At 39.0% G+C, this 12,108-nt stretch overlaps 1 protein-coding gene across 1 annotated transcript; it reads right to left on the reverse strand.

The window, feature by feature from the left end:
• Nucleotides 1–1,303: 1,303 nt before the first annotated feature.
• On the reverse strand, nt 1,304–11,740 carry LOC140952059 (peroxisomal multifunctional enzyme type 2-like). Its single transcript, XM_073401470.1, has 5 exons — nt 10,593–11,740; nt 5,436–5,501; nt 4,378–4,744; nt 3,443–3,717; nt 1,304–2,898 (listed from the first exon to the last, which is right to left on the reverse strand). Exons 1-5 carry the CDS (start codon nt 11,727–11,729, stop codon nt 2,512–2,514), a joined length of 2,232 nt encoding a protein of 743 aa, XP_073257571.1. The 5' UTR covers nt 11,730–11,740; the 3' UTR covers nt 1,304–2,511.
• Between the last annotated feature and the right edge of the window lie 368 nt (nt 11,741–12,108).

Consider the following 12,108-nt stretch of genomic DNA (forward strand, 5'->3'; position numbering starts at 1 on the left):
ACTCCCAAATCTCCTTTACATTTAGTCCAGAGCAAACTGTTCAAATTTAACTTTTCGAGTTAAAAATTAGCCTTGACAAAACACGTCCCGACTTAAGAAAGTCTAGACGGTGCAAACTTCGATACAAGTCCATAAAAAGGAAAAAAGTCAAACTGTCTAGTTCATAAGAACTCAGAAAAGAGGAAATATAACGGAACAATTCGCGTGTGTTATGGAAGCTAACGATGGATATACTATTGTCTAATCGGAAGCAAAATTTCCAAGGATAAACTGAAGTGCCTAAGAAAAAAAACCCGCAACAAACTTGATTAACAAACAGTAAAAGTCATTTCAAATTCTGGTAGTTAAGATTACTCGTGTTTTTTTGTGTTTTTGTGAATTCTTAACCATGTTTGTTGCTAACCACATCAACTACAATTGGCAGGTAAAATCGAAACACAATACGTTCCCATTAGACAAAGCAGGTGCAATTCTCTTCTGTTGTAAATAATACATTAACAACACTGAATATAAGTGAGGAAAATTGTATTTTTTAATAGCTTGCTGTCAGAAGGCAGATTCGACTGCGTTTAAGATGGCTCGAATTGTTCTTGCCGACTTGAAAAGGACTGTAACCTTAACGTAATGTGGCGACGAGAATTTTCAGTATGTTTCTAACAACTGTTTAAAAATTGTGTTACAGAGGGCACAGGGACAATGTTTTAACTGTCCATGCTAAGTAACGAAAAACTTTTCTAAGTATGCAAGTTCATAATCTATAGCTCTTTCACGTCAAGGGGTAGTTTGCTACAAAGCCGTTTTTAGTGTCGTCACGCAACGCTTTTTTTTAGTGGGGAGGAGCGTTGCGTGACGACACTAAAAACGGCTGTGTAGCAGACTAGTCAAGGGACTGACTGAGTCCGAGTCTTTTGTACCGAAGAACTCATTTCGTGGAAAAAAAAAATGTTGGTAGGGAATCCAGGACTTCGACATCATTTCTTCTTTAATAAGGGATTTTATCTGATTTATCCATAAAAAAATGCAAGTGGTGAACATTTAACTCCCTGAAACAATAATACAACTGATGCGAAGGAGAAATATTTTACTCCCATCCCTTCTCAGAGGCAGCATGCTAATAATGGAAGTGGAAAATTTATTGGTTAGAAGAAGGAAACACAGCTCACAGTCTGCTATTATGGCTCTTGAGTTTCCAGAACTGTACACAATTTTAGCTGCAGGTGGATTCGCCAAGACAGCATAGTCCGTGATGCTGAAAATTATACCTTGTAAAAAAAATTGTCATACTAGTACACGCAAATCTGAATAGAGTAACGTTTAGTATTTATTGAATCCACCAAAAAAGACATCACTACATAAATTTATAGAATTCGTTTTCTAGCGTAACTGCCTTATATGTTCTACAGTATTTAAGTAGTTTATAAAAATAAAACCTGGCTCCTCATATTATAATTTTTTCTTTTTTGAATACGGATTAGAGTATTGTTAATTCTAGAGTGTCACTCTCTTGGTCTTACGACGCGTGTGTTAGAATTCTTGACTGATCAATTGAAAGATTGTGTAAGTGCACTTGTTCAGTCTAGCCTCTCTTTATTATTTCAGAGACACCAAACTTCATATAACCACTTTTCTTTCGTAATGCGGACACTTTGCGCCACGCTGTTTGTGTCTGTATCACAAATCACAGTGCTGAGGTCGGGTAGAAACTCGTCAGGGGTTTTCAACCCCTATTAGTAATTTTCTGGGTTAACTTTTACTTAGAACGTTACTAACACGTTACGTCGCAGAAAGTCTAACTGATGAGTCGGTTATTGTTGTAAACTGAAGGAACTGTATGTGATCACTCTGTCCTTCGCAGAGCAGGCGATAAAACTGAAAGATCAATCTGCCAATGTCTACCACCTTACTCAGAGAGACAAAAGCCCCTTTGAGCTTCTGTGTAGGAGAGATTTGAGTCAATAAGCAAATATAGTCAACACTACAGACAACTCCACAACACAGACACTCCCTCGCCCCATGTAAAAGAATCCGGACTCTGGAATCTGGGAAATGTTTGCTTGTAGAATCCGTAATCCGGGAAATTTGAGTTGTGGAATCCTGAGTCCTGAGCTTTGGAATCCAGAATACAGCTCAAGGAATCCGAAGTCCAACTAACTACTGGAATCTGGAATCCAAGTTCCCCTATCAAACAATCCAAAATCCAGTACCTGGAATTCAGAATCCACGGCGTGGAATCCACAATCCAAGACTGTCTTGGATTTCCTTACATGGTGTAATCTCTATATTAATAACAGTTCTACTTGTCTCGAAGATACCACACTTCATACGCGGGCGATTTTATCTTTCTGGTCCCCTTACTGTTAAGAGGGTTTGATATTGTATGTATGTATTGTATGTAAAAAACGACATCACAAGTTGCCTTCTACGACATTTAAATCCCTCAAAAACTGTAGTAACAAATTGAATCAGAAGTGGAAATGTTTGACATTAGCACTATTCAGGCTGTTCATCCAACTACAACTTGGCTTGGTCCTTGAAAAGTTGACCCAACTTTGTAGTGAGCATGATATTACCTTTGACCTTCAACTTGCTCTTCATGAATAGCTCTTGAGGGTTTGCTTTTCCCAAAGCGATAGCAGCCAGATCATCATCCTCAACAGTTATAGTGCAGTCGGCCTTGCCTTGCTTGTATGGACCTTCTGTCACGGAACCAGAGCCAGTTTTGAGGTCCACAGTCCACTGACCAGCGGTCTTTCCACCCTTGGTAACATTCCACTCAAATATGCCCTTGACTTTCTTAACAAGTTCAGGGTGATCTGAGATGCGTTTGCCAATCTCTTTGAAAAGAGCTTCACTCTTGAGGCCTGATTTACCTGGACTGGAGACTAACGCATGCACATCCTGTTTCAAAAAGACAATAATCCAAACCATTAATATGTCAAAATTACCTCAAGTAAAGACTGGGAAAATTTCACGCATTTCGGCTCCACTACGCAGTACAATTGCAACATAAATAAAAAAACCATTAGCTTTATTTTGACTTTTTTGGCCGAGCACCGTGAGATACAGCAAGTCAAGATTTTTTTGTTGCATGAATCAGCAACTACATGTGCAACTTTTTTTCACATGGCAGTTGTGTGAAAAGGCATAATTACATATGATATGGCCTTGAAACAGCGACATAATTCTAGATGAAATGGCGACAAACATGAACTTGAAGATGGGTTAAACACTGACGGGGACATGGCCTTCTCCTCAAATCGTGAAACAACCATATTTAACACTCAGACTGGGGACATATGTACCCCGCCTAAGAGGGTTTTGTTAATGGCCCAAAACTCACCACAGCACCCTGTTGTGTTATGCAAGTGGTCAAGCCATTTTCAGGTTACTATCTACCCAAAAAGAAGCAAAACCACCAAAAACGTTGTTAACAAGAACTTACTGGCATTGTTGTCTTTGCATCATCCACGTCCTTCAAGTCAACATATCCTCCTGACAACACCAAATGCCCACTTTCTACCACTTTACACTGGAAAAAGATTCTGTTACCATCCCTCCACATATCTGTCTGAATAGTTTGTCCAGGATAGACAGGCTTTGAAAACCTTGTTTTAATGGCCTTGAATTTAGTGACATCATTGTTCGCATACTGCCTCAGAATATGACGAGCACCAAAACCAAATGAACAAAGGCCATGCAGGATAGGAGATGAAAACCCTATTTGAAGGAGAGCAAAGAATAACTGTACTTTTAGTGCTAGTCTTGCAAATCATGGTTTGAGGAGCAAGTATTTCAAAATAAGAAACTTTCATATTTCATCATAGGTTTGTAACGTTTCTAATATTATAGTCATCAAGATTGTTGAAAGGCTGGAATGGGACAGATGCAAAAAAGGTTACAAATTATTTCTCCACCTTCAACTGATTAGAATTCAGCTAGAATCTCAGAAAAAATTGCTGCAACCCTTCCTTGATTTTCCTGTTTCCAACTTAAGAAAGTTGACAATCATTAATTTCATGCTTTGGGAATGGATACCTTACACTTTATCAGAGGGTAATGGGGTCCACACTATATTAAGCGGTCAAACAATGTGAGACCAAAGTTCCTGCACCCACTGACAAAGTTAACCTGAGAGCAGAGCCCCTCTGATCTTCCAAGATCATTCCAAGAAGATTGAAGAGCCTTTGCTCATTGGGTAAATCTCTGCTTTTTCCATCCAAAATGGACTGTACAAACTTTGTTGATTCACTGATAACCCAACTAATGCCAAGTCGTCACTAAATTTCTTTTTATTTGCAGATATATCATAAAAAAAAACAAACAAACAAACATCATATTGTCACAGACAAGTCACCCAAACACCTCCAAATACTGTACCTCCCATCTGTGCAAAACTAGGATCAATGTGAATTGGGTTGTAATCTCCACTCAGCCGATAAAATGCTGCTTGGCAACAACTTGTCTTCTCTCTAATGCTAGCATCTGGTGCACGACTGGGCATGGAAACAAGTGGCTTGGCATGTTCTGACCGCCTTTTCCCGCCAAAACCTCCAGCACCACCAATATAGAATGAGAACTGATTAAAGCAAACAGCTTCTCCTTTTTCATCATTAGTGGTGACGTTGATGAGCACTAGAGCTCCTTTCCCTTTATCCAGAATGTCAGCAACTTCTGCCTTGCTTGTTAAGGTGGCTGCTGTTGGCAGAGGTTTGAAAAGTTCCAGATACTGCTCCCCATGAAGAAGCTGTGAAAGTTAAGAGAATACAGGAGTGGATTAAAAAAATAATTGAAGGGTTTCGTAGAAAAGGGCCGTTGTAATGACCTAGTAAACAGTCACAAGTGCACATTTTGTAAGGAACCCCTCAATAGGCCATTTTACAGTTATGGATGGAAGCGAGGCTAACGGTGACCTTGTTTTGATACAACCTTCCTGCTTTATTATGTAAATCAAGATATTCTTATGTTAACTAGTATTTTTTAAAGACAATTTCCGTAACAAAGCAAATGAGGTTTGTATCAAAACAAGGTCACCGTCAGCCTCACATTCACTCGAAGGCTAGAGCACTAAGTCCACGACTGTAAAATGATCTATTGTCTTAAAGATAAAATGGCTTAAACTTGTCGTAATATGGATACAGACTGCAGTTTTACCAGTTTACTCACAACTGTAACAAAATTCTCTAATCTGACTTGCTATCTAAAGCACTGATTTCAGCATTAATAGGACTGTGTAGTCATGCCTAAGTACCTTATAAGTTATTGGAAGGCACATGCCATGGTGGATGGGTGCACTTCACTTTCACTTCTGGCAAAGGCACTCAGAAAAACTTATGACATTAGCAAGTATGACTGTCACATTTTATTGCTTGCAAAAAGAGCACATGCAAAAATTCTTATCAGGGCCCTTATAATCTTAAAAAAATATCTTTTTAAACCTTTGTTGGGTCAAAAGGAAGTCCAGCCGCCTCCAGTGCTGCTGCTGTAACAGATCCTGTAGCACTCTGGAAAATAAAGAGAAATAAACAAAGCATATATTAAAGTGATACAGTTAGAAGTTTATATCTAAGATCAGCAAGGCTGTCTCTAAGGAAAGTTTTAGGGAGGCCAAAACCTATAATTTGTGAAAAGCAAGGTGACCTGTATATAAGTTTTAACAAACAACAAAGTACATTTTCAAAGCAAATGTAAGTTGGCAGGGATCATCATTTGTTACATCTATTTTTGGAACAATTCTTTAATACAGATGCTTTTTTCTACATAAAAAAGGTTAACCAAATGGAAACAACAAACAACTTTGAAATGGGCTGAGTATAAACAATATTTCTGCACACTGAATACACTAGAGACTATTTTTCTGATCAAAGCTCAGTTGATCCTAGGTTAATTCTCATCAGCACCAATCCACCAACTTGATAAAATTAAATGAAAATTAATCTGCAACAACATCCATCATGAGCTCCAGATTCATATCACAAAGATGCTGCTGACTAAAGCCTCTCTCTGGAAAAAAGGTTGATCTTACCTCTGCCCATTTTATAAACCATATATTATACTACTTACATTGAGTATCTTACTTAGCAAAGAAATTATGCATCTAGGGTTTCCAAGCAGAGTTGCAGATTTTCTTTCACCTATAGATTTCATTGCCTATAGCATTTTGATGAAGGAGAATTCACCATTTTCACATAGACCATAATGCACCTTGTTTACGCCCAAAATTTTGCATAACCATTGTCCTTGATTTCTATTAATACCCTGTAATACCCTGGAGAAGTGGGAAACAACGATTATGCAACATTTTCGGGGGGAAACAAGATGCACTGTGGTCTATAAGAAAATTATACAGTGCACGATTTGGGGACAACTGATTAAGGACACAAAGTTTGTGATCGCATCACATGCTCACACAATCACTATACCTTATTAACTTGAGTTGTTAGTAACGCCACCCCAATATCATGCCGGTCTGTTCTACCATTCACTTATCATGTGAGGTGACACAAATTTGGTTCACTAATTCTTGTATCAGTACAAGGCTTTAAAACACGCAGCGTCACAAGGCATCACAAGTTATCACAAAGTATCACAAGGCATCACAAGGCATCACAAGGCGTCACAAAGTATCACGCAGCGTCACAAGGTATCACAAGGCATCACAAAGTATCACAAGGTATCACAAAGTATCACAGAGTATCACAAGGTATCACAGAGTATCACAAGGTATCACAGAGTATCACAGAGTATCATAAGGTATCACAGAGTATCACAGAGTATCACAAGGTATCACAAAGTATCACAAGGTATCACAGAGTATCACAAAGTATCACAAGGTATCACAAAGTATCACAAGGTATCACAAGGTATCACAAAGTATCACAAAGTATCACAAGGTATCACAAAGTATCACAAGGCATCACAAAGTATCACAAGGTATCACAAAGTATCACAAGGTATCACAAGGTATCACAAAGTATCACAAAGTATCACAAGGTATCACAAAGTATCACAAGGTATCACAAAGTATCACAAGGTATCACAGAGTATCACAGAGTATCACAGGGTATCACAAAGTATCACAAGGTATCACAAGGTATCACAAAGTATCACAAAGTATCACAAGGTATCACAAAGCATCACAAGGCATCACAAAGTATCACAAAGTATCACAAGGTATCACAAAGTATCACAAAGTATCACAAGGTATCACAAGGTATCACAAGGTATCACAAGGTATCCCAAGGCATCACAAAGTATCACAAAGTATCACAAAGTATCACAGAGTATCACAAAGTATCACAGAGTGTCACAGAGTATCACAAGGTATCACAAAGTATCACAAGGTATCACAAAGTATCACAGAGTATCAAAAAGTATCACAAAGTATCACAGAGTATCACAAGGTATCACAAAGCATCACAGGGCATTGCAAAGTATCACAAAAAGTATCACAAAGTATCACAAAGCATCACAAAGTATCACAAGGCATCACAAAGTATCACAAAGTATCACAAGGTATCACAAAGTATCACAAGGTATCACAAAGTATCAAAAAGTATCACAAAGTATCACAAGGCATCACAAAGTATCACAAGGAATCACAAAGTATTCAAAGGGAACTCACCTTTACCGTAGCGCTTTTATCTCACAGGAAAAACATTACATTCACTAACATTGCACTTTTTTGAGTGCGCAATTCAACTGAACAGAAACTAAACAAAGCAGTTTCTTTTTTCAAAATATTTGCATAAGATTTTTAACATTTCCGAAGTCTGTTATGTCAATATAGGATGAGTTATGTAACAAAACAATTCCTTTATATATTGTGACAAGGGTTTCACTACAAGATCGTGCTCTGTGCAAAAATCAGGGAAAAAACATTTTCTTATTAGGCGTACAATTATGGTGCATAAGCGCACCGTTTTGTTTGTTTGTTTGTTTGTTTTTGTTCTTTCTTGTTTGCATTTGACGATTCTCATTAAGATGTGATAATCGAGGTTTGAGTTTCATTATACACTTTGCACAAATACATAAATGAACTTTGTTTGAAAGTACATACATACGAAATGTGGAAAAAAATATGTCATAAAATCAACAACAGCTAAGCAACAAGTCAGCGCAATAATATCCGTACGGTCTTAGACTGCCAAGTGTCCCATTCGCCCCTTTCTGAATTTTCTGGATCCACCCCTGGCCATGTTAACGCTGACCTGTTTAAAAAATGTTGCGTTAAATAATTATTATCATCGACGAACGGGCTCTTTCAGTAAAAGTATAGTGTCCTAGTCATAATCTGGGCGGATATGGGATCGCGATAAGCCGATTTGAACTCTTTGTAAAGAACACTATTACAGTCATTTCACATTTCAAGGTCAATAGAAACGTGAGTATTTCTGTGTATGTCTGGCTTGTACGCACTCACTAGATCAGACTATCTCTGTATTGTTATAGATATGGGTAGGCAACAGGGTCAAAAACTTGGTAGAGTGGAGCAAATATGTTAATTATACATTCTTTTCTTGCACTAGCCCCTGCGGGGAATTACCAAATATTTACAGCTACACATATCTATTCTGAAATGGCCTTAATTGGACGGACCTGCCAACATTTTTCAATTCAGTTGAATTTTTGCTGTAACATTTCGATCCGGTACTAAATTATACTAATGCAATCAGATCTGCTGGACTAGCTTGTCTGCAAAACGTGTGGATACTTTCCTTCTATTTAAAGGTATTTATCTCATGTTGTCTTTTTTAGCACATTACCTACTCTCTCTCTCTCTTGTTGACCTATTGACTCAGTTTGTTCGAGCTAAGATGACTAAGCAAGTCTTTGCTTGCCGAATACGGATTCTGAAAAAAAAAATGTACATAATATGGACATTGCCCTTTACTAGAGTGGCTAATTTCTCTCTTTCTAAACCTGGCGTGTGATGAGCCTTTATACTAAAATTCCTTTAACAGATCCCAAAAATTCACTTTCAAGCCACTAGATGCAAATCACTTTCAGACGTAAAGTAGCTTGCATCATGAAAGATATAGCAACTTTATGAAGCTTGCGGCTCTGACTAAATATTCTTCCAGGGAGAAGCTCTGATCTGTTATGAAACGCTACAGTCCCTGTAGTCTGGAAATAAATTACTAAAAATCAGGGGCACCCAACGAGGACATAGTTCAAAACCACTTAACATAGCATTGTTGAATGTATTTTAGTATTCAAACGGTAGATATAGGCATATTTTTATCCCCTAAAAACTTTTCATCTGTTCGGATTTCCTAGCTGAAAGTCTAATGATCCGAAAATTATAGGGATAAAAACTTACCTTCTCGAAAATTTCAGCCAGGAAAAGGCTCCCAAAAATTCTAGGTGGCCTTTTTTAGGGTCAAAATCCTTTAAAAATGGGTAATTATACCATTTTGTAGATGTTCGAAAATCCTAGGAGAGGTAGGCAAGCAAGAAATTTTACAACAAATGCTCCGAAAATTCTAGATATCAAATCGTCTTCCGAACAGATATTTTCCCAAAAATTGCCGTTGGGTGCCCCTGAAAAATTGTGAAGCCATAAAATTGCCCAAAATTCCCTGCAAAGAGCTCTCGTTGACTACCTCTTGTCTGAGGTCATCAACTGAAAACGATTTCCGAACCCGCTTCTTGCTAGTCATTATCAAGAGGACGTTCCTCGAACTGGCTTGGAAACGGTCTGAGCACTTGATTGTATCTGAAGTACCAAACAATAAAACAGCAAAAATAAACTATCACACTAAGCCACGCACAAAAAATTCAGCCGAAGAAGCGACGACCGGAAATACGTCGGTGATTTATCGTATCGGCCATCCTGTGATGTATCATCAAATAAACAATGGAAAAAGACTCTTAAATAATTCTTTTGTTTTAACCTGATAACGCGAAATCAAAGCAAAATAACACGGCTTTCCAAATAAATCACCCTCGCAAGACAACAACTTACCACTATTGAAATCGGTGAACACAAATAAATAAATCAATGATTACCAAAACTCCCTGTAGCCGAAGAGATTATTAACCATTATTTCATACTGAGCAATATCCTTTGTTCCTATGTAACATTGTGACATTGGCAACGTTAGGAAGATTGATTATGGTACACTCACAACTTCTCTCTTGTCTTTAAGTTTAGTACGCAAATTGTGATGTTGTGATGCTCACAAATTGCAAGGCCCAACCCCCCACTCCCCAAATCGGGCACCAAGTGAAGAAAATGGTGAATGCAGCCTAATCTTCTGGAGCCAGTTGTTCAAAAGTTGGATAGTGCTATCCACCAGATAAATCACTATCTAGTGGATAAGTATTAGGGAAACCAATAAATACTGCACTATCCACTGGATAGAGATTTATCCAGTGGATAGCGCTATCCACCTTTTGAACAACTGGGGCCTGAACAGAAGACATCTAAAATTTGTGGAGACCTTTCTCTACCCCATCTCTCAATCCTTTTTGTGGCATATTTTTCAGCCAGAAAATAAAGTAGCTTGTTTCCACATGTTACACTGGTCTCTTCTCTATGGGCTAGATAAACATGACTGAAACTGACAAGATCAGCAAGTTGTATATATTACCTGGGCTGCAATTACACCAAATGTTGGCAAAGTGCTAAAGTCTTCATGGCCTTCATAGAGAAACTTTAGATGGGAATCCTCTGGAACCGTCACTCCTACACCCAGTGCATACAGGATTACATCTTTGAACCCGTATGTGAACTGTATCTCTTTTCCTTTCACCAACTGGACCTTTTCTCCAATGCTTGAGGTTCCCTTACTTTCTGCTAACACTGATGCTTCTTTAGCTCCTTGCAGCTTTCCAAGAAGCTCTGCCATAAAGTTGCCACTGTTACTAAACTCTTTTGCAGGACCTGACCAATCCATTACCTTATCCCAGTTGTCTCTCACCATTTCCGGGGTCGGCACCTGACCACCTTTCCCAAACAACACCACCCCGGCAGCCTGATGCCACCTCAACTCCACAGCCCAACCACCCGCGAGCTGGAAGACCCCTCCAGTCTCTGGACAGCTTTCATGGCAGAGGTACACGACATAAGGTGCTACATATTCAGGTTTTACGACATCCATCACATCTGGGGGTATAATACCTTGGGTCAACCTAGAGGATGCCAATGGGACAATAGAATTGCAGTGGATATTGTACTTGGAACCCTCTATGGATAAAGTGTTACTAAGACCCACGAGACCGAGTTTAGCTGCACTGTAATTTGCCTGACCGAAATTTCCCAAGACGCCAGAGGTGGAAGAAGTCATGATGATCTTGCCGTACTTCTGCTTTCTCATATGGGGCCAAGCGGCTCGAGTCACCTTGAACGCCCCACGAAGATGAACCCGATGCACGAGATCCCAATCAAGATCGCTTATGCGTCCGAACGACCGATCTCTTAGAATTCCAGCATTGTTGATGAGGATGTCAATTCGACCGAATGCATCTAAAGCCGTTTGGACAACCTTCTCGCCGTCCTCTACCGAATTGTAATTAGCCACTGCCCTGCCTCCTCGAGAACGGATTTCTTCAACAACTTTATCGGCTGCAGCGCTGTTCTTTCCTCCTCCTTTAGCATCACCGCCAAGATCATTAACCACGACAGAGGCACCTTTTGAAGCGAAAGCGAGGGCATACTCTCTTCCTAGACCTCCGCCAGCACCTGTTACGAGAACTACACGACCATCAAAACGTAACTCGTCCGCCATTTTGCGTTCACAAGAACAAGGCAAAGATAGTTTTAGGGTGGGGAGGGAAAGTTACCTTTCTTTTCCTAGAGAACAAGATAGATATTCGGTACGTGTATCTATTCTGCACTACTTTGCTCAAAAAAATTCTTAACAAAGGGTATAAATTTTATTTTCAGTAAAAAAATGGATCCTAGAAGGTCCCTTTCATGCTTCCGAAAAAATTTCGTGACCTTGAGTGACCCTTGGGGGTGTGGGACATGTACAAGAGTCAGTGAAAAATGGCCAAAAATTACTGTTAGAGTAGGGATGTATGAAAAAGGAGAAACACTTGGATGCTTCTTATAAATATTTTTGGTGTGTTCGTTCTTTTCATGATCTTAATGAAATATGAAATGAA

The sequence above is a fragment of the Porites lutea genome, chromosome 11, assembly GCF_958299795.1.
Source record: "Porites lutea chromosome 11, jaPorLute2.1, whole genome shotgun sequence".
NCBI classification, from domain to species: domain Eukaryota; kingdom Metazoa; phylum Cnidaria; class Anthozoa; order Scleractinia; family Poritidae; genus Porites; species Porites lutea.

What these genes read in the sequence shown, in the direction of transcription:
- LOC140952059 (XM_073401470.1), bottom strand. Translation starts at nt 11,729, where the DNA reads ATGGCGGACGAGTTACGTTTTGATGGTCGTGTAGTTCTCGTAACAGGT. An exon ending in TTGGTGTAATTGCAGCCCAG is followed by an intron (nt 5,502 to 10,592) that starts GTAATATATACA and finishes TTTATTTTCCAG; the next exon opens with AGTGCTACAGGATCTGTTAC. An exon ending in ATGCAAAGACAACAATGCCA is followed by an intron (nt 2,899 to 3,442) that starts GTAAGTTCTTGT and finishes TTTTTGAAACAG; the next exon opens with GATGTGCATGCGTTAGTCTC.